Raw genomic sequence first — 21392 nt, 5'->3', positions numbered from 1 at the left:
TTACTGCTTCATGGGTGGTGTTGATACCGCAGGGTAGCGATGGGCATCGGGCCGTGCCGGGCCGGCCCGGCCCAGGCCCACCGGGCTACGGTCTAAACGGGCCATGCCTGGCCCGGCCCGTTTCGTTAGCGGGCCGTGCCCGGTAACGAAACGGGCCGGGCCAGGCATGGCCCGTTTAGACCGTAGCCCGGTGGGCCTGGGCCGGGCCGGCCCGGCACGGCCCGTTTCGTTAGCGGGCCGTGCCCGGCACGGCCCGCTCAGCGAAAAACCGAAGCCCGGCCCGGCCTCAGGCCCGTGGATTGGCGGGCCGGGCCCGGCACGGCACGAGCGCAAACGGACCACGTCACCGACCCGGATGTCCTTCCACTTCTTGGGGGCGAATTGTCCGCCGGAGGGGAGGAGGACCGCAGCGGAGCGGTTGTTCTCGCGGTTGTCGGAGCGGTGGCGCTGCCAGTCCTCGTAGCCGTCCTTGACGGCGGTGAGGAAGAGGACGACGCCGAGGGGGACGAAGGCGGTTTCGCGGCCGTAGACGGTGAGCTGGGGGATCTGGTTCATGCAGGCGAGGATGAAGAAGTAGATGTAGGCGACGCGGCGGAACTGCTCGTAGAGATTTCGCGGAATGAACGTTATAAAGTTATATTTGGTGGTGCGGATGGCGTTGCCGGCGGGGCTGCGGTGTTGGGTGGCCGTCCGGTCCGGATGGGAGACGAAGACCAGTCGGGCGTCGGGGGACTCGGGCTGGGTCGCGGCCGACCCGGCGGGGTCAGGTTGCAGGTCCATAGGAGCAGAAGAATTGGGGGTGGGGAGCAGAGGGCGAGATAGTGGGAGAATGGGGTTGGGTTCGTGGCGGGGTTCGGAGCTGGAGTCAGAGACCATGTGGGAGGTAGCAAGTGGGGAGGAAGGAGATATAAGGGCGGTGGAGAGGAGGACCATGTCGCAGGGGATGGTCTCGTTGGCCTCGCAGGGCCGTGCCGTTCTTGGCCCGCGGGCCGTGCCAGCCCAGGCCCTAATGGGCCGTGCCGGGCTCGGCCCGCGGGCCAGAAAAGTGTGACCCAGCCCGGCCCCCTTGAATGGGCCGTGCCTGGCACGGCCCGGTACTGTAGCAAGCGGGCCGTGCCAGGCACGGCCCGCTTCGTGCCGGGCCGTGCCGGGCCATGGGCGGCCCGGCCCAGTGCCCAACTCTACCGCAGGGTCTTTTTATCCCATTTAGGCCCGTTTGGATAACCTGGGCAGTCCAAATCTATTTGGATTAACCGGGCAATCATTTTTTTCAGAATGGGCCGGCCCAAATTTTATAGGAATAAAAAAAAGTATATTATTATTTTTTTCCATCCTATAGGAATATAGATTCGAATGGGTTTAGCTGACATAGACTAGGCTAGACCTCATATTATATAATACCAAAAATCCTGTTTCCAATGCTAACGCTAAGAATCCACTAGGATTATCCAAAGATCCAATAGAATTATCTAAATAGATCCTTAAAGAAAAAGATTGTTGATTAGAGATTAGTGGCTCAGCGATTTGCTGTTATGCAAAAAACTATGTTTAAATAAATTGATGGGTGGCTTGCTTGATAATGAGTGGCGATTTTATGTAGCCATTTTACCGAGTGGTTTGGACGATAATTGCCAATAGAAGTTTTTGATTTGGCTGCCGCTGGTGGCAATGAATATAATCTTGCTACCTAACACTTTTCATGAGGGCAATGATCAAGATTAAAGTTGTGGAAAATAAGAGCAAATAATAATGGTGGAAAATAAATATTTGATAGTGGTGGAAAATAAATTTTCTGCTATATTTTTGAAGAGATGAAAGCAAATGAGATCTTCATATTTTGACTGCAATGGATAGAACCATGTGTATCTACAAAAGCCATATAGAAACAGAGGCAACTTGGGCGGCCCCAACACATCACAATGAACAAGAAAGAGTGGTGCCACCAAGGTGGTAGCCTAGTGGTACTGGGCAGCAATTCTAACCACAAGGTCCCAAGTTCGAATCGCTGCGGCGACGATTAAATTGTGGACCGGAGCTCACTACTTTGGCCACTGCTTGGACTTGTGGTGTAGGACCGCTCTTGAACCGCTAGTAGCCGGGGTGGTGCCGGGTGTGACGTACTCACACGTGGGACTCGAGCCAGAGCTTAGAGGAGTAGCTGAGCCGGGCCTACGGATGGAGAGGGTATGAGTAAAACCGGTCGGGGAGCCAGAGCTTAGAGGAGTAGCTGAGCCGGGTCTACGGATGGAGAGGGTATGAGTAAAACCGGTCGGGGTGCCCAACACACGGCCATTTCTGCCCGCATCGAACATTCTCCTGGCGGGGCGTGGGCCCAGTGGGGGCTGCTATGCGGGGGTGGGCTTGTTCCTTCCTCCCCCCCTACCCCTTTCGCTTTAGCCAAAAAAAAAAAAAAAACAAGAAAGAGTGGTGCAGTAGAAATTTCATTAATGAAAGCATGAAACAGTAACTTTCTACTTTTGGCTATTTAATAAATTTCACAAACTGTATCGATATCAAATAAAAAGTCAAAGGACAAAAACAAAAAAGTCAAGCCCGACCGGAAACCAAGCAACATTGATTTGGCAGAACATCTGCCATTCCAATGGTATGAAGTCCATCGTCAGAAGAAAGAGGGTCAGCAAAGCCTTCTAGAAAGCCACTAAAACTTCAAGTCTAAGTCTGACACCATGTCATTCGATGGAAGCCAAGATACCGTCCGAAGAAAAAACGGCCGTGCCTGCACATCGTCTGAGAAAACCAAAGACCCTGAGTTGACCAAGGTAGAATTTTCACAACCTATTGCGGCAACAAAATAGCTACCATATGTACTATTCTGACGGCTGTTAGGTTAATGTAAGAAAAGTTTTTCTTCAGGAAGCCTTATTTGGATAAGTTTGCTTAATAATGATGTATTAGGAGTTTATTTTCATGTTTAACTTGGACACTAAGGATACCCGGTTGTCCTAATCCCTTATAGAGCTCCTAAAGTCTATAAACACACCCTATATATCCTCTGTATTCATCTAGCTTGGTAAATTCTGGGAATTGGCAGCAAGCCAGATGATAGAGTCCTTAGTTGCAACATGCTACAATGGTGTTGCTCAGTTAAGTACTTGGTGATGATAGAGCCCTTCCAATTGTAAGATGGGAAGATACTACTTATCCCTAATTAGTTAGTTCCTTAGTTTTCTTAGCTTTTAGGTTTTAAATTTTATTTTATGCTTCCTTAGTAGTTTAGATTATTGCTTAACTAGTTTAATCTTATGCTAAGTAGCTCTAAAACTAATATTTGACCTACCATGCTTGTGCCACTCACTAGATTTTATAGAAGATGGTAAATGAAAGCCGAGATGTCCAAAATGATGATGCCATGCGGTAGCTGAGACTTGGGTGCTAAAGAGAGCTAGCTGATGTGATGATTTGTTAGAAGAAATAGAAAGAGAGCAAATATCCTCTTTAGCTGGTCTGGACAGTAGCAGTGTTTTTGTAATAATTTAGGACCTAATTCAGAAAGGCTAGCCAAAAGATATTATTTGAGTTCATTGGTCCTGTATAAATATCCAAAATATACCTAGCGCCTAACTGATATGAAACTAAACATACCCTCATAAGTTCTCACAAACTCCTTCCTATTTAAGTTCTAGTAACCTCGCCGTGCTAAGGATCCAAATCTATATAAATCCATTTATAAGTATTACAAATCTAATTGCAAAATACCACGATCGGCTTGTAATCAGTCCTAGTAGATTCATGCTGAAGTATCTTCTAGTCCATATAGACTATGGACCGGATCTGCTCTGATATATACTATTTATAACAATTCAAGATTTTATCCAAAAAGATTAGCTAGAATGTATTATTTTAATTTCTTAACTTTATATAATTACCCAAGATCTATCCGGTACATAACTAATATAGAACTACATACAAACTCATGGGTCCTCATGGTTCCCATTCGAGATACTTGATAGAGAAACCCCATGGAGAGAATTCAACACAGCATTAGTTATCACTAGCGAGTTTTAAAATAGAATATGAGGAACAACTATAACATCCATCATGAAGAGCCAAAGTAGATTTTGCAGTAGATGAGGAATCAACATGAGAAATGGGAAGACCCTTACCATCTCCAACACAAACTTGATCCGAACCCGAATATAGCTAAGATTGATGTAGAGTATTAGGATCAAAACTCATGTGAGAGGCGGCACATGAGTGGGGAATCCATTGGCTATCAACAAAGTAAGGCATGGATGCAGTCCAGCGATTGAGAGGTAGCAGTAATAATATTCGTCTGTTATATTGTTGTGGCTGTCCAGGAGTGGAGATAGGTTGCTGAGAGATATAGAAAGGAAAGTCAAGTGATACTTGTGGCCGTGTCTGCTCATGTAGACGACCTCGCCGGTTGTTGTTATCGTTGTTGCCTCTAGAATAAGAGCTATTGAGAATTGGAGGCTCTCTATTTAACTTTCTATGGATGTAATAAATGGATCTTATCTGAGACCTAACAAGATCAGAATTTTTTAACCTCTCATCCATTGCAGCAAGTGAATTTGGCAGTCTTGATGTGTTGGAGGTCATATAGAAGATTTGGTTTTAAAATCATAGACTGTTGTTGAAATAGTTGAGCTGAGGTATTGCAAATAGAGCTGATCACAGACCAATCTTCGGGCCTAACCCTATTCATTTTCAATCGGATTTCGGGTTGGCCTATTTAAGTTTGATTTTTTCTATGCCCAAGTCCGACCCATGATCAGCTCTAGTTGCAAACCTCTTTTGCACCAAACTTTCAGAAAGAGTAGCATTGATGCAAATTTATACAATGTGATCAAGCTCCCTCCAATGTTGGTAGGCAGGGTTCAGTTGTGGTTATTGTCCAAAGGTGAATGTGGCAATGACCTTGGGAGGGGCCAGCTTGGAACCATCAACAAAGCCCATCAAGCCTATGCTAATGAGGATGGACTCAAGTTGATCGCACCATATATAAGTAGTTTGGCCCTACAAGTTTGACATAGTTAGAGATGTTGCTAATGGAAGCACCACCCATGAGGTTGAAGTTTGAGTGATGTTGGATGCAGACTCCATGAATAAAGGTTTTGAGAAGAGATGATGGATTTTGGAAAACATGTGTTTGTTTAGGAAGAATTTTAGATTGTTGAAGTTTTGATGGTAATGATACCATGAGAGAGAAAAAGCTTTTTGGAAAGAATTTGTTTGATTAGTTCTTTTGGGAAGATCCTAATTTATACAGCACAAATTAGCTGCAGATGGAATGTGTACAACGTAAAATATGTCAGATAATGGTGGCTATACATGGGAGTATGGGTAGTGATAGAAAGCAATAATAATCAGGCATGGAGGTAAGTATGGTGGCAGTTCTACATAGCATGTGATCAAACAAGGTATGCCCATATATGGTAGATTGGCAATCATATCCATAATTCAAGAGCTAGATTTTTTTTTTTTCTTTGATGAGATGGATGGCTCACATGACTCTAGTACGAATACATCCAATATAATGTCATTCATCCAAATCATGGCACCAGAATGGTCCACAATGAAGGAAAAACAAAGGAAGACATCTAGTCTGCAGTATTGTTTACTTCTCGATAAATAAATTCTTCTTAAGATGAGTTGCCATGATGTTTCAAAGAGCCATTGCTACCCTTGTCCTTCTCATCTTTTACAAAAATGAAATCAATGCAAGCAGCTGGGCCTTTATAGGCAAAAATGTCTGCTTTCCCCCTAATTTGTGCCCTTGTTTTCATCAAGATTCAAATCCATATTGGCACATGTCTTGACAAAAAATTCTTACAAAATTGTTTTTAGAACACTTCCAATAGATCCTATCATCGACTTGAAAGAGTTTTAAAAACTGCCTAGCTTCCACAATGCATCTTTAGAACAACATCGTAGATGTATGAAGATACAAAAGGCGGCCCCAATAATTATTGGTGGTTTATTGGCAAATATGATTATCAATTGACCAATTTTGTATGGTTAAAAGGAGTTGACTGCTGCTGGAATAAAGTTTCTCCAAGTAATCTTATTCTAATTATTGATGGGGCTTGATAAAATGTTTAATCATTTGAAAGAGTTGTATAGAGTTAAGTTGTTTAGCTTATCTACATAAATTCAAAAAGACAAAAAGCTACTAAAATATACTCTAAAACTCGCTTGATTTTCTTATATTTTGTTAATGGAATTTAATTATTTTTAATGAAATTAAAAGGAAAAATTGAGATTTATCTCCATTTTTTGATAAAAAATAGATTAGTTTAAAAATAATTTTGTAACGAAACAAAGGCTTGGAAAGTTTTTGATTGTTTCTCAACAAAATTAAAAACGTAAAATAAAATCTTTTATCAATTTTTGTTGAAAACAATTAGATTGATTGTCAATGATTTTCTAAAAATCAAAGATTTCAAAATCTCCGATCTGCTAAATTTGATGAAAATAATTAAATTAGTTTTAAATGATTTTAAAGATTTTATAATTTTCGACCTGTTGAATTTGGAACAGCAACCTAAAGATATTTTGTTGAAACCAACTAGAATTCTCTGCTCTACGGAGTTAAGATCGTGAATACTTAGATAGTTAAGATGGTAAATTGATCCTTTAATATATAAATGAACAATATTGGTATTGAGAGTGACTTTCAATTTATTCTCTAAAATATTTGTGGTTTATTAGCGAAATATGACTATTATTTGACCAATTTTGCCTGATTTGAAGGAGTTGAGCATTGTTGGAATAAAGTGTGTGCAAGTAATCTTATTCTAGTTATTGAACAGGCTTGGCAGAATGGTTAATTATTTGAAAGAGCTCTCTATAGTGTAAAGACGAAAAATTTTGATGGTTAATTATTTGAAAGAGCTTTCTATAGTGTAAAGACGAAAAATTTTGATTGTTTTCAAATGAAATTAAAGAGATAAAAAAAAAATCTTATTTTTTGGTAAATAATTGATTAGTTTTTTATTATTTTTATTTTTTTAAAAAATAAAAATTTTAAAACTTTCGATCCGCTGGATTCAAACCAACGACTTAAAGATTGCTAGTTAAAACCAACTATTGTCCTCCTCTCTACCGAGCTAAGGTCGGTTCATTACAATGTTACATCAAATTTATATTGCATAGAGTTTTGAAGCTTGGTTTCCACTTGAAGAAGAAGATATCCAACAAATTACTTTTCAATAGATAAGACAAAATAGTCTTGATTAAAAAGTAACATTTTGATGTTTCAAAATAATAATGATTATAATCTTAATATACTCTAATTTTATAACCTAGGAGAGTGGAGATATGGATAACTAAAGGAGTTTGCACTGAAGATTATATTTGTCAACTAACACAAAAATATTAAACTGATTGGTCATTGATTGGATCATGGGACTACTTTATCTCATTTATAAAAAGCTAAAGTCATAACTGTATTCCATCAATAAAGAAGGACTATTTTGGAATTTTTTTGAAATAGAGGGACTAGTCCAACAGAAGTAGGACCGTTGAAAGGGCAAGTCAGTTATTAGTAGATTATATTTGATTTAAAATGCAGTTCAAAATTGACTTGCTCAAGCATGATTTAATTAAGCTCAAATATAATTAACTAATCAAGTTCACACCTTGTTTTTATTATTTTTGCTATATGTTTTATTACTTTATTAAAATATGGTTTAATATATTAAAAATATATTCTAGCAATGAGATATAACCATGAATTGTAGTACATTGAGGAGATCTCAGGCTCTAATCAAATATGAGCTATTTGGGAACACTTCAGGCTTGGTCTTTTTTTTTTTTTCTTTTTTTTAATTCCTTCTCAAGTTAAAAACACCTCGGCTCAAATCAGAATTTAGTTATAATTAGGCCTGGCTGGCTGGAGATCAGCTTATTTGCAAGCTTGAGGCAAGAAATTAGTCCTCCTGAGATAGCCTACACTATTGAAGAAAGGTGATTTCCAGGCCTCTAAAATCTCAGGATTGAAGACTATTCCTTCTTTCAGCAACTTCTTGCCCACCATAAAGATCAAGCAAAATGTGCAGCTAACTCTTAAATGACCACCAAATTTGGTTCGAATATACAACGGTTCAATTCTGTGGGACGTCGACCCCTGCTTCGACTCTCTCTCTCTCTCTTTCTCTCTCTCTCAATGCCTATTGCGTCATATACTCCAAGAATGCCAAAGTGACAGACATCCAAAACAATGGAGACAGACAAATATAACTGCCAATTGCCACTGGCCAATGTAATTTCAGAGACTGGTAAATTAATTTCTTCTCTTTCTAGGAGTAAAACAGTTCTTCCTTTTAGTCATTTATAATTTTGTGAAATATTATGACTGCATTAATAAAATAAGAACCTAGAGGCACAGTAATCAAGCCAGCATAGTAGTGTAAAAAAATAATGAGAGGAGAAAGTTAAGCAGGGGTCAGATAGAGAAGCAAACTTATGTTGAGAAATCTCATGGAAGATTAAGCACATTATTACAAATGGCCGTCGACCTCACAGTTTGATTAACACGTTATCATGGTCTGATATAATAGTAATAACATCCATTATTTATCTTAAAGCATAACTTTTAAAATTTTAATATTAAAAAAATTAATGAAATAATGGCTGTGGTAATGATGCTATAATGGATAATGATAGAAAAACAGAAATATTATTTTTTCCTTTTACTAAATAAAATAATATATTTTTTGGAGGGAATTCTGAAAGAAAAGTTTAAATTTAAAAATAAATAGTATTTTATTGAAAAGAAAGCATAATGAAAAAATAACAGCTATCATTTGTATTATAACGGTCTGTAATAACAGAAAATAACAGAAAAAAAATTTTAGACTCTTTCGAGTTATTTATGTCAATAACATTATGAGACATGGCGAAAACCATTACAATGGTTGTTACAACAATTATAATACCGATATTTCAAACTATGCCTAACATCAACCTTGTAGGGATTAATGTTGACTGGAAAACCTAAGTGAGTTGACTAGATGAGCTAGTTCCAGAAAAAGGATAATGATATGAAGTGATTGAATGACTACAGGCCCATGTCAGGTGAAATTCACAGCTAATCCAATGACTGCCTGCTTGCTTAAGTGCAGCTTGAGTGGTTGGATTAATTAAGATAAGAAGAGCAAGGCAGGGCAAAAAAAACCAGAATATGAGAGCATTAAGGCACATCAATATTTATGTTTCATGCACGAACTTGGTGGTTGAATGAAGAGATTGAATGACTACAGGTCCAAGTCAGGTGAAATTCACAGCTAATCCAATGACTGCCTGCTTGCTTAAGTGCAGCTTGAGTGGTTGGATTAATTAAAATAAGAAGAGCAAGGCAGGGCCAAAAAAACCAGAATATGAGAGCATTGAGACAAATCAATATTTATGTTTCATGCATAAACTTGGTGGGGCAATTGATGAGGTTGTCAGCTTCTAGAGGAATATAAATGGCGTTATGCGCTCATTCATAATTTATCTCAAAAACAATCAACAATGGATACAGATTGTGACATGAGACGAGCAGTGCAAATGCACTTACAGAATAGAAAATACTGCTAAAAAGAAGAATATAATGGGAAAAAGAATTTGTCCATCCAATGCATTGACAGTAACGAATATATACTGCATCAACATTCCTTTATTTGGTATTCTTCTTGACAATATAATAACTTTCACAGCTTCATCTTTGTATCCTTATAATGAGCTTTAACATGAAAATTTAACCTACTCTACGCTCTCTAGCATGCATTTGCCTAATTACAAAGCCCTATGGACACCTTGCGGTTCCACAGGAGTACATTATCGTATTTATAGAAGAATTATTTTTTGGTCCTCACCTTCCTATTTAATCTAAATCCCCAAGGCTCCTTTTCTTGACAGGAACTTTATGCAAACCACCATCCACAAATAACAAATATCATATCCCATGTGGGACATGGTAAATCATATTCATTATTGTTGCTTCATGAAGAAGGGCTTCTGACAAACGAGGAGCTTCTCATCGTTGTTACCATTAACCTCCATCATGCGCGTATCCCACTTTAGCTGTGTTATTACAGATCTGGCTTCTTGAATAAGAGGAGCAGAATCATGAAGTATCACCCAGCCCTGCATGTGTATCAATTACCAGTTTATGCAAGTCTTACAAGAGCAATCACAGACCTTAGAAGCTCAAAATTGCTAAAAACTGGATCCTTAACATAAGCAAATATTTTGCAGAAATTGGCCAGCAAAAGAATATCTCATGTTCTCCAATTGCTGAGGATCCCGGGGGTTGTAACATTTTGCAGAAAGAATTTGAAAAAGACAAGCAGCATCGGTAATCTTTGTAAGTTTAAAAATTTCAACAATTTGTTTGAAATTGAATCAAGTGACAATGTGGTATCTTATACGAGAAGCTACAATTAGTTTTCTGATACAGAAGTACACAAATACTAGACAGACCTCGATGAATCTTATTTTGGAGTGAAGCAATCATGAAGTTGATTAATTATTGACAATTCTTCTCAAAAAAGAGAAAGGGAAAGAAAACAATTGCCAAAAGAATCTGACTCTTGGAAAAACCACTGTCGGCAGCCATCAGAAGATTTAAAATTTTTTGTTTTTTATCCCCTTTCAACAATTAATTTATGGATTGGAAGAGATGATTGGATGGCATCTTTCCCTGATACATGAGCAGACATTTTATCTATAATCAACTTTGACATGACAAGAGATTCATAACATGAGGCCATAATGTTCCATTTGTTATTTTTATGCTTTTATAGGGAAATGGACTGTGAAGAGGACCGAGCAGCCAGCAAATTCCCTGTTGATCTGGCAAGAACTTTGGCTTAATTTGGCATATCATTTCTCTAAGACACGTGAAAAGAGAAGACAACAATAAGCAGTTTCAAGTAGTAGGAAGTAATATCTAAACCATTATTTATGAGTAGGAAACTCCTCTGCCTTGATGGATTACAGGTTTGATTTTTATTTAGTTCTGGCCAACTAATTTTCGTCTCAAAGAATATGGTCATTTCTTTACCGCGAACAATAAATTCTTGTACTGATCAACTTATTCTTCCGGGTTTACTTGTACTGGGAGAGTTTGACAAAGAGGAACAGTGAGCAAATTTAAGACAAGCAAGACTGCTGAGACTTGAGATACAACAAGACCTTCCTCCTGTTTCCTTATATTCCATTGATATTATTCCCAACATACCATCATGATCTTCCAAATTTGATCTAAAATTTGCAACACTAACAAGAAAAGCGTAATCTCTCCCAGCAAAAGAACAGACTATGAACAGCATACACATACTCTGTATGTTTCTCAAATGGGTATTTGGCAATTCAGGTTTGCCTAATTTATGATAACATTTTCTTAAATAATAATATATGCTTAGCATCATGAAGACTAGTCCTAACTGAATAAACATTTGATGTATCAGTTTCTTCTTTCATGTACATGACAGGTTTTATTCATTTCTTATTTTCTTTCTTATTTATTACCCAGCAAATATGAGGCTCTAGCATTTATAGCCATGTCCTCATACAAGTAAATTTTTTTTGCCGCATAAAACAAAGGACTAAAAGGTAGGTAAATCCAAATTTGAAGAGGTTAGAGAGATGCATAAATGAAAGTGCAGTATCAAAGGTTATGTGAGCCCATTGATACCAGCACGCTTAGCAGATAATGTAACATAATATCAACTATCTTATGTAAATCAAAATATAAGAGCGAGTTTAGCATAATAAAGTAAGCTTTGAATCTGAAGGTTTGCAACATGATGAAGGACAGAGTTACGCGTATTCCAAATATATGGTTTTGAATCTTAGTTTGATGTTAAAAGGACTGAGACTGGAGGGTGTGCCACAAAAAAAAGAGTAGCTGGAGAATTATGAATGCTTTCCAGAGGAATTCTTCAGGAAGTGTTTCTATAGACTCAGAGCTGCTGGCTGCATTACACTCTTCCTTTTTTTATTGTTATTATTGCTGTATGGTAATATGACATTGATATTAGTTTTAGTTATGTTGTATGATATGCACGTGAAAGGAGGATCCATGTTGGAAAGATGGACAAATTACAGATGAGAATTCTGAAACATTTGTAATGCAAAAGCAGAAAGGACACTTTAAGATGATCTAGCCGTGCATGTGCTGTAAAGCTAGACAAGCTAGATCAGGAAATATTATATCCTGATAAAGGATTAAGATTGTTGATTATGGCTATTCTGACAAGTTGTATTTTTTTAAAACTTATTTATAAATGTTACACTCAAACAATTATTTATAAATGAAACTTCAGTTTTTGGTTCAAGAATGCAACAAAACAAGGTAGGCCGAACATGACCAAACCACCAGGTTCAGCCCGTACCGAGCTGACCCGATGGGAAATTGGGTTGGTTTGTCTATTAAATTAAGTTCTGGGCCAGCCGGAATAGATTTCAAACCGACCGAAACCGGCCGCAAACCAGCCGAAACCGTTCGGAACCAACCAATTCCGTTCGAACTCGGTGGGAACTATCTGATTTGCACAGAGTCAACCCGGTTCGGAACCGGAATCTGGAAATGCTTATAACCCAGAGAGCGCGTTCTTTATGGGATGAACATACAAAACTATAACACTGCTTAGTTAGAGAGGTGGGCTGATCTGCCTCCTGACTATGCTAATAATCCGGTTATCTACAGAAGACATTGTCACTCGACGAGATTTTAGATATCAATATGTATGTCGTACTTCAAATATATATAATTGATTGTATTATTTTATATTTTTCACCTCACTATTTGATTTGATGATATTTCATATTGCTTCTTGTAGCATGCAACATCTCACTAATTATTTTATATTTTGAATAATTTTCAAACAATAAAATGCAACATTTAGGTTAAACCAAGATCACAGAAATATCAAAAAACATCAAAAAACATAAAAAAATATCAAATTAGACTTAAAATCATTAAAAAAATTGAAAAGATTGATTATCAATTAATTGAACTTGAAAAACTCAAAAAAAAATGATTACCAAGCGTACCGTGTGTCAGCCGTCCGTTGACCGGAACGGATTCCGGTACTGGTTCGGCGGATCTTGTAATAAAACATTATTTCTTAGATCTTTCTTTGATTTTTTTTCCAATACAAACAACAGTGGTAAATAGAGGATCTTCATCACAAATTATAGCAAAGCAACAATCAAACTTCACATAGATCAAACTTGTTATATAATAGGTTTATTGTAGATCACATCAAATGCCTTCTTCATTCTAAGGCACGGTCATTCATGCTGCATAGACAACCATGCACAATGGAAATGTTTTATATTGATGAATAGCTACCTAGTTAAAATACCAGGTTACACAGTCATTTTCAAAAGGAAGTTCCAGGTTGCAAGAAATTGCTTATATGAAGGTTACAGCAAACACGGTATGACTACTGACTGTCAACCAACATAAAAAAGAAAAAGGATAAAAAAAGATAAGCTTAAATAATTGCATACCTCTGGTCGTAGAATGCGATCAATCTCCAAGAATATGTCAAGCATGGAGCACCTGTGCTTCTGATGTTTTTCAAGAGATAGCAATCCATCAGCATGCATCATATCATAAGTTCTTGGATATGTTGGAAATGCTTCACACCTAATTAAAAATAGCCATATTTTATGAATAATATTGAAAACAAATTAATAGAAGAGAGATTTAAGACATGAAGAAACAAATCAAATGGAACTCATTGACACTTTAGAACAAACAAGCAAGGTAAATTCAACTCTATATACATATATATAACATCTATAGAAAGATTAGACCTAATTATAACCAAAATTAACAAATCTTATCTATCTGGGATGGCTTTGAATGAATAGCTAAAAACTCAGAAGTTGCACAAAGACGTCTAGAAATGATGAATATTTCTTAAAGTAACCAGACCAGAAGAAGGTGAGAAAACTAGATCAAATGCTTCCTTCTAAGGCATGTATTGGCAGGGACTATAAGCTGAATGTTCTACAGAAATGTGTTATGAAAGACGAGCCATTAACTGCCTTTTGAATATTATCCAGCATAAACTGAATGCTTGCAGCTTCCATTACTGGATGCTCTATGGAAAGATGGCAACAAATATATGAGGGACTAAGAAAAAAGAAAGAAAGAAAGAGGACTTGAGATGGGATTTTTGTCGTTATATTAAACAATTTTTGTCTAAAAGATAATGAGATAAAGGCTAGAGAACCAGCAATCAGATTATGCATCATCCACAGGGAGGTACCTGCACAAGACTGTAAATAACTTGCAGAACAGAATAATAGCGGGCGGAAGCAGTCATACGTACCAATCATGCTGAACACCAATAAATCCCCTATCGAAAATGAGCGGAAGGTAGTTAGGGCCACTTCTAGGCACCACATTCATCACCCACGCAGATTTTCCAGCATCTAATAAAGCAGCATTGAAACCACCAAATCGAGCATTCATGTCTAGCACATTTCTGAGCATGTTAAAGGGTGGGGCAGGATCTTCATCACCAGGTCTCTTTGGATGATCTGAGAATATCAGAGGTGAGAGAAGAGACCAATAATTTCGAACCACTGAGTTCCAGTTTGCAGCATCCTCAGCAAAGTATTCTAGGTGTACACCTGGTGAAGGGAAACACTGTTAGTCTATGTTAAACAGGCATGCAGATATAAATGATGATAACTGACATGGTAACTTTAAGAAATCACATCACCAGACAAAGAACAGTTACATTCTTTGTTTTTTCTTTTTTCTAAATATTATAACATACCATGTATGTCAAGTTCAGTAGAATTCAATTTAGCCTGAGTAGGCCAAGGTGTACGATATTCAATGGGAACCCAACGCTGACTTCTGGTTCCCGCTATGCATGGATTGAGTGGTTGGTAATATGGAGATTCAATATCATGGCTTCTACCACAGACTGCAGGTCCAGATTTCCTATAAAATGAATGTATTATATGGTCATAAATCAGGATCATTCATTGATTGTGTATTAACAGAATACATAGCACATGGATGTGGAATGCATACCTAGAACTGTAACATTTCTTTTTACTGGTCTTTTTCCACACAATCGTCTCATCTTGTTGTGACAACATATCCCAACACAGATTTTCAGTGAAATCACGAATGCTTGTCCACTTCCTTTGGTTCTCTTTGTCACGTAGAGATCTATGAGTATTCATTAGTGAAGTCCAGACAAAATAACCCCCAGGCCTCAAAAGTCTGTCAACTTCAACCAAGAAAATACCATCTGCAACAACATACTGGACAGCAAGTCAGAAATTGAAATATAATAAATAAATTAAATGGGTCTGATATACAAAAAGAGACAAAAGGGCCTATGATTTTCTACTGGGATTCTTATTAAAAGGAACCTCAGTTCACTTCAAAAGCAATAGATCAAGAAGTTGACTTTAGGAGGATATGGATTTCTTCGTAGTTTGCATAGTCTATTGCTCCAGTATATCACATCAACTACAACTTATCTAAAAGATCTCTGCCGCATTCAGATGAAAAGGAAAAAACACATTAATATCAACCCATTGTTTTGACAGTGCGGGAAAACAAAAGCAAGCTTGCAATTTTTGAGAACTTGGTAAATTCAAGTCATCGCCATGAAATAAAATTTCAGCCTACTGATTTTACTTTCTTTTCCACCTTATCCCTCCATTACAGAGAACTTAAAATATATAAATTATCAAAAAAAAGCAGCACTCCTCTAAGACAACTGTATGGGATTCATACCACGTGCAACTTACATACTTCAGGAAGCAGTTAGAAAAAACTAATATTATTACTCTCTCGTTTAGTTATGTGTAACCAGCAATAGAAAGTGTTGATGATCATTTATTTTCATATATACTGTCTCCTAGTTTCATTCGTTATCTTCTGCTTGGACCTTTCTATTGATTTTTCTGCCATCTTATTAATTATTTCTTTAATATGGCATCCCTTGGTAAAATGATATATACTAGAGTATTCGCAATCTATAGCTATTACAGGTCACATACGGTTAAATCACATGAATTACCAATGAAACTAATCCCAAGTATTTGGGCTCAGCTATATTTTCTAAGTCATACCCTTTCAGTTCTACTTAGTTCTACATGCATGTGCTTTTAAATATTTCTTTTAAAGGTCTTTTTTCTTGACCTAAGATACACATCCAAGTTAGTCTCTTACTGCAGCATCAAATATTCACTGCACATGACCATACTACGTTACTTAGTTCAGTCAATTTATGCAGTTAGAGAAGGTCCAGTGCTACCTATCATGTTCACACATGTGAACTATTCTTCCTTGGTATGACACTTCTACAGCATTCTCATATCTGCTCTGTTCTATATTATGTGATTAAATTCGCCTTTTACACTATGGGTTTATCCTAAGGAATTTTTTTAAGATGTCCTGTTCATAGTAAGTTGATAAATGTTGAGGATCCTCCACATTTTCTATCTAATGTTATAGGAATATGCAACTTTTCTTTATCACAATGATGGACGAATTGTTGTGAAGAAGAAGTTTGGAAATGTGTTATTTGACCTTCAAGGGCCCATATGAACAACATGTTTAAGGGGACATAGGCAACTGAGATGTAAAAAGAAATGACTGTTAAAAGGATAAAAGTACAATGCTACCATAGTTATGAATCATAACTAAGAATGGAAAATTTATATCCATATATTTTGATCTGGGCCATTGTAACATGGCAGCCAGTGCCCATCATACCTTAGAATTTTGATGTGCAAGTCCTAGACTAATGTCACTGCCACCAAAATGGACGATACTATAACAAATTAATGGAGTCGAAATTATGCAATTGTACAAGCAAGAAGTTATTGGGTCATTCAGGTTTCTAATTAATGATGAAAGTCCATTTATGTAATCATTCCAAGCTGGGAAAAACCATTTCTGTTCATTCATTTGTTATGCATGTTAAAGTTCTTATACAAATAGTTTGTGGTAATTAGCATCACAAACATATTTCTTTTATACTGGTCATGCAGCAATGGTTTCTACTGCCTTTATATGCTATTAATAGCCCAAATAAAAACATAATATGCTGATGAAAAAACATAATATTATAAAACCGGCTTGACAACTGGAATTGTTCCCTCTCACAATGCCTTTACTAATTGTAAAATAATGCTCCAGGAAAAAGTTAAGAAAAAAATTGAGTGCATCAGCTTAAATATCTAAATGTTATTTGTCATCTCTATTCCTCTTTTTATTTGATTGAGAAATTGTTCAAAGATCCAAATATTTTTAGTTCACTATCATATTCACCTACAATAAGAAATACTGGTCTTGTAAGGGTCATCAAAGCTGCTGGAACCCAGACACAGGATTAAAGAGAGTAAAACAATAAGAATTCAAGGCAATTCTAACTTTAAGCAATTATGACCAATTAACTTACCATTTTTCTCCCACTCAATCCCACATCTTGCACAATGCAACATATCAAAGGAAAGATATGGATACGGCAACTGTTTTGATGCAAATGAGCCAATCATAGCAGGAATGCCTCTCTCAAGAGTGAGTTGAACTTGACTACCAGCAACCTCATAGTTAGCAATGCACAGGGTCAGCAGCTGCTTTGAGAAAAGATGTGCTCCAAAGCTACCAAATCCACACCCTATATCCAGGACAGTTCTGACCTGCAATATTACGGTCAGACCTAGCACATAAGTTACATGCAAATAGACAAAAGTAGAATAAAGACGACCTGTCACTACCACAATTATAACAACAAGCTGCAAATCAAATAACATTGATTTACAAATGAAAATCTGGACAAAGAGGATAATAACAATGGCTAATTTGATTAAGTAAGACTATTTTAAGCATTGCTGTTGAGAAGAAGAAACAAATTTGTGTCAAGTGAAAATAATGATCAGAATGAAGATGAATTCTCGTCTGAATGTGCTTGTCAAGGTTTTCTGGTTAGTGCAGGAAGATAGCTTATCTCAGCCAGGTTAAACAACAAAATATACGATGTTTCTTTCCAGACTAGCTCGGATAAAATCAAGTTTGCAATACAGAATTTTTTTGCAAAAGATAGCTAGGTCAACCAAGTTAGCTCTAAGTATACCAGCATGATATGACCAGTTCACAAAAAAAAAAAAAGCAAACGATATTTAACTGTATAATGACAATTATATCAATATTTGCATAAACATAATCAACAAGCCTTATTTAATCCATCTATAACCTGTAAATGGACATTAAGGTATAATTTTATTTAACACATAAAAAAATATATGGAATTTAACAAAATCATGCAAGAGATTATTGATTATCCAACAGTAGCAGTATTTTGTATATATTTATATTTTAATGTATCCATACAACTCACTTTTATCAAGTCATATAATATCAGGCTTGGAACTGAATCATAAGGGAAAATCATAACATTTGGATAAAAAAGAGGCAAAATTGGGCCTCTTGAATTATGAGACAGAAAGTTCTAAAAGGTGTCAGAGAGAACTTTGAAAAAAAGTGCCACATAAAAGGGAGAAACGAGCAGAAATTTGACAAAAATAAACAGAAACTTTTGCTGTGTGTGTTAGATAAACAAGATTTTCCCAAAAACAACAAAAGTACCTTTTCTCCCAAGAAGGAAACTAAAATAAAAAAATTCAATAATTTAAAATTTGTATGACAATGATTTTGTTCTACTCAGTTTCCTAGACATCGGCAATGTCATGATCAAGTCACCTGTCAAACTCAAGGCCACAACGAGTTCCAAGGTAGTGTCATATTCAAGGTTCATTTTCACTGACACATAAAAAATATTTTAAAAAACAACAGTTTAATACTAATAAAATGTCTACACTAGTGACATCAAAGATATGCTGATTTCAGATACTTTAGTTGAATACTAAAAACAACAGAAATATGCTAACTTCTTTACTTAGCAACAAAAGGTTTAATCCAAAGAAATTCTGCAGTGATGGTCTAAATTCCAAGAACTATGGAAATGCAATCCAGTCTGAAAAAACAAAAATAAATGCACAATGAAACAGTTCCTTCTAAGTGTTGAAAGTGAAGGAAATTTGTTAAATGAAGTGGAAAAAAACACTATGACCTGTTATTTGAAAGACATGAACTCTATGCACCCAATTGAGATTTTTAAAGAACAGTCCTTAAGTATCCACCCAATTAAGAATATTGTCCTTTTTGTAAACTAGCCTACTTTCCAAACAGCATCACTAAAACAAGGTTCCTTACAGCCTTGTATAAAGTATATTCTGTTTTATAGTTAAACAAGAACCAACAGCAACTCAAAGCACATATCCTGTTAAACAGAGCTGTTTTTTAAAATAAAGCAGCTCAGCTTAATCTTTTACATTCACGTATATTGTATGCTTTGTTATGTTCTTTACATCACTTTCTCCAACTGTAAGTATGCGAAGCCGTGAACCACGATGAGAAAAATTTCACTCACCCCAGCTTCATTGAAATTAGACTCATTCCTCAGCCCAATCATTTCAGCTATTTGATGTGAATAGTCTTCCACTCCATCAACCATAAGGGAGTCAGAGTGGAAAGAGATCTGCTCTTCCTCCACCATCATCCTGCAAGCACGCAGCTTAAAAGCCACATAAATCGAAAGAAGCACGAGCTAAATTCAATCTAGTAAAATAAAAACAAACACGAAATTTACCTCTTGGTTAGGCTCCCAGATGAGAATTCCTGCCCGGTGATCTTCACATTCTCCTTCCAAATGATATCTCTCCCACTTGGCCACCTCAGAGGAATTCTATAATTCCTTGGTGGCAGAATCAAACAGTCCCTATCAATCGCAGACTCTCGAACACATTGACGCTCGTATTCGATAGGGGCCTCATGATCTCCCAAATCCAAGCTCTCTGAAATATTGTAGTAACATGGGACATAGTTCTCATACTCTGGCGGGCAGAATTCCAGCTCCTTCAACCTTGCTTTGCCCAGCGACAGCTCCCCGATATCCGATAAGTCAGCTACAAGCTGCTCTTGGAGCCGCCGGTAGCCATGAGAAATGTTGTGGCGAGAGGAGTTGGAGATGGAGACAGCCCAATAGAGCGATCCCAAGAGTGCGAGGATGGTGACGAGGACTAGACCAAGCTTAAGAAGCAATAACGTCAGGCTTGGCCGGCTTCTTGCTCCTCTGCCTGGGCTCGTGGCCTCATGACCAAATCCATTCTCCAAAGAATCCTTCACCTGGTACTTCTGATCAAACATCTTATAGCCGCCGATGTCGTCACTAACCCGTCCGCCGCCGGATAGCCCGCGATATAGAGGCCTCGACATCTTCCCTCCTGCTTGCCCCAAGCAAAATCCATGATCAAAAATTCATCTCTCCGATCAAAAACTCAAATTTCAACTACAAACAGATCAAAAAAACTAAAAGAAGGCCAAGTTTATCCCTTCTAAGTTCAGAACAGCGGATTAGCTAAATGGGCAGTGGGGAGATAAGAGATGGGGAGCATGGAGAGATGGGTTTGGTGGGCCATGCAACCAGAGCAGAACCAATATCCAGGAACGGTCCCATCTACCTCATTCCTCGGTAAAAGAGGAGGGGAAAAAAGGGCACTTTTTCAAAAGGACAATTCCCCTACCTCAGTTCCAGTTCATTAAAGTACAGGGCAGCGAATCAAAAGACCTATTTTCTATTCCCCAATGGAGCCCAACCTCTCATCCAAGACACCACATTAATGCAAAGCGGAAGTCAGTAAACAAGGAAAAGAGGAATCTATACCCAAGAATCTGCAGGAGAATTGAAGCGACCACCGGAAAAATCCGAGCTTTCTCAGGTTGCGGATCTCGGCAGCTCGCCCGACAGAGTCATCCAACCATTCCCACGACTAAAAACACTTGGATTTCTGCTTTGTTTTCCCTCACAGTTTACTTCACTGTCCTGTTCTCCTTCTTCCTCCTTTTTTCTCTCCCACTTCGTCTTCTTCTTCTTCCACTCTCTTAACAAATGGCGGAACAGAGAAGAGGACGGAAGAGGAGGCCGCGTTCCCCTCCCAATCTCTCGAGTGCTTCGCTTCTCTCTCTCTCACGAGCCTTTTAAGCACTCACCAACAGGATCCGCGTTGCGGAAAGAAGGAATCAAATGTGGGCAATCGGCAAATTTCTACAGTTACAAAGATTACATTTTTTTTTTTAATGGTACTGACCGGAGGGACGAATCAGTGCAAGAAGTGGGGCAGATCTGTGGAACCACTTTTGACACCTTTTGAGGCCTGCAAGGCCGCAATCGCGGTATTATAATTCTTTTAAAGTTAAATTCGCAAAAAAGACGTAATAGCTATGTTTGCATATAATAATAAAATGGGATAATAAACTTATAAAATAATGGTAATTTCATTAGGTATACTTGGATGACCACATCAGGTCG

At 37.7% G+C, this 21392-nt stretch overlaps 2 protein-coding genes across 2 annotated transcripts; both read right to left on the bottom strand.

Annotated features, from left to right (window-relative positions):
• Positions 1 to 933, bottom strand: LOC120108585 (phospholipid-transporting ATPase 1-like). The gene is made up of 2 exons (XM_039122242.1): positions 340 to 933; positions 1 to 6 (listed from the first exon to the last, which is right to left on the bottom strand). The coding sequence occupies exons 1-2, from the start codon at positions 931 to 933 to the stop codon at positions 1 to 3; spliced, it is 600 nt and encodes a 199-aa protein (XP_038978170.1).
• Positions 934 to 9578: 8645 nt separating this feature from the next.
• LOC120103779 (probable pectin methyltransferase QUA2) lies at positions 9579 to 21153 on the bottom strand. Its single transcript, XM_039122241.1, has 9 exons — positions 20748 to 21153; positions 19674 to 20307; positions 19455 to 19584; positions 17424 to 17664; positions 15035 to 15257; positions 14772 to 14941; positions 14319 to 14622; positions 13489 to 13627; positions 9579 to 10113 (listed from the first exon to the last, which is right to left on the bottom strand). Exons 2-9 carry the CDS (start codon positions 20297 to 20299, stop codon positions 9958 to 9960), a joined length of 1989 nt encoding a protein of 662 aa, XP_038978169.1. The 5' UTR covers positions 20300 to 20307; positions 20748 to 21153; the 3' UTR covers positions 9579 to 9957.
• Positions 21154 to 21392: the final 239 nt, after the last annotated feature.

Source organism: Phoenix dactylifera, unplaced genomic scaffold (genome assembly GCF_009389715.1).
Source record: "Phoenix dactylifera cultivar Barhee BC4 unplaced genomic scaffold, palm_55x_up_171113_PBpolish2nd_filt_p 001409F, whole genome shotgun sequence".
NCBI classification, from domain to species: Eukaryota; Viridiplantae; Streptophyta; class Magnoliopsida; order Arecales; family Arecaceae; genus Phoenix; species Phoenix dactylifera.
The sequence above is the reverse complement of the archived record's forward strand: the minus strand, read 5'-3'. Positions and strand labels throughout refer to the sequence as shown.

Bases quoted from the DNA above. Each gene is read 5' to 3' on its own strand.
- LOC120103779 (XM_039122241.1), bottom strand. From the start codon at position 20,299: ATGTCGAGGCCTCTATATCGCGGGCTATCCGGCGGCGGACGGGTTAGT. The intron at 19,585-19,673 runs GTAAATTTCGTG...GCGTGCTTGCAG, and splicing joins TCTGGGAGCCTAACCAAGAG to GATGATGGTGGAGGAAGAGC. The intron at 15,258-17,423 runs GTAAGTTAATTG...ATGTTGTTGCAG, and splicing joins GATTGAGTGGGAGAAAAATG to ATGGTATTTTCTTGGTTGAA.
- LOC120108585 (XM_039122242.1), bottom strand. From the start codon at position 933: ATGGTCCTCCTCTCCACCGCCCTTATATCTCCTTCCTCCCCACTTGCT.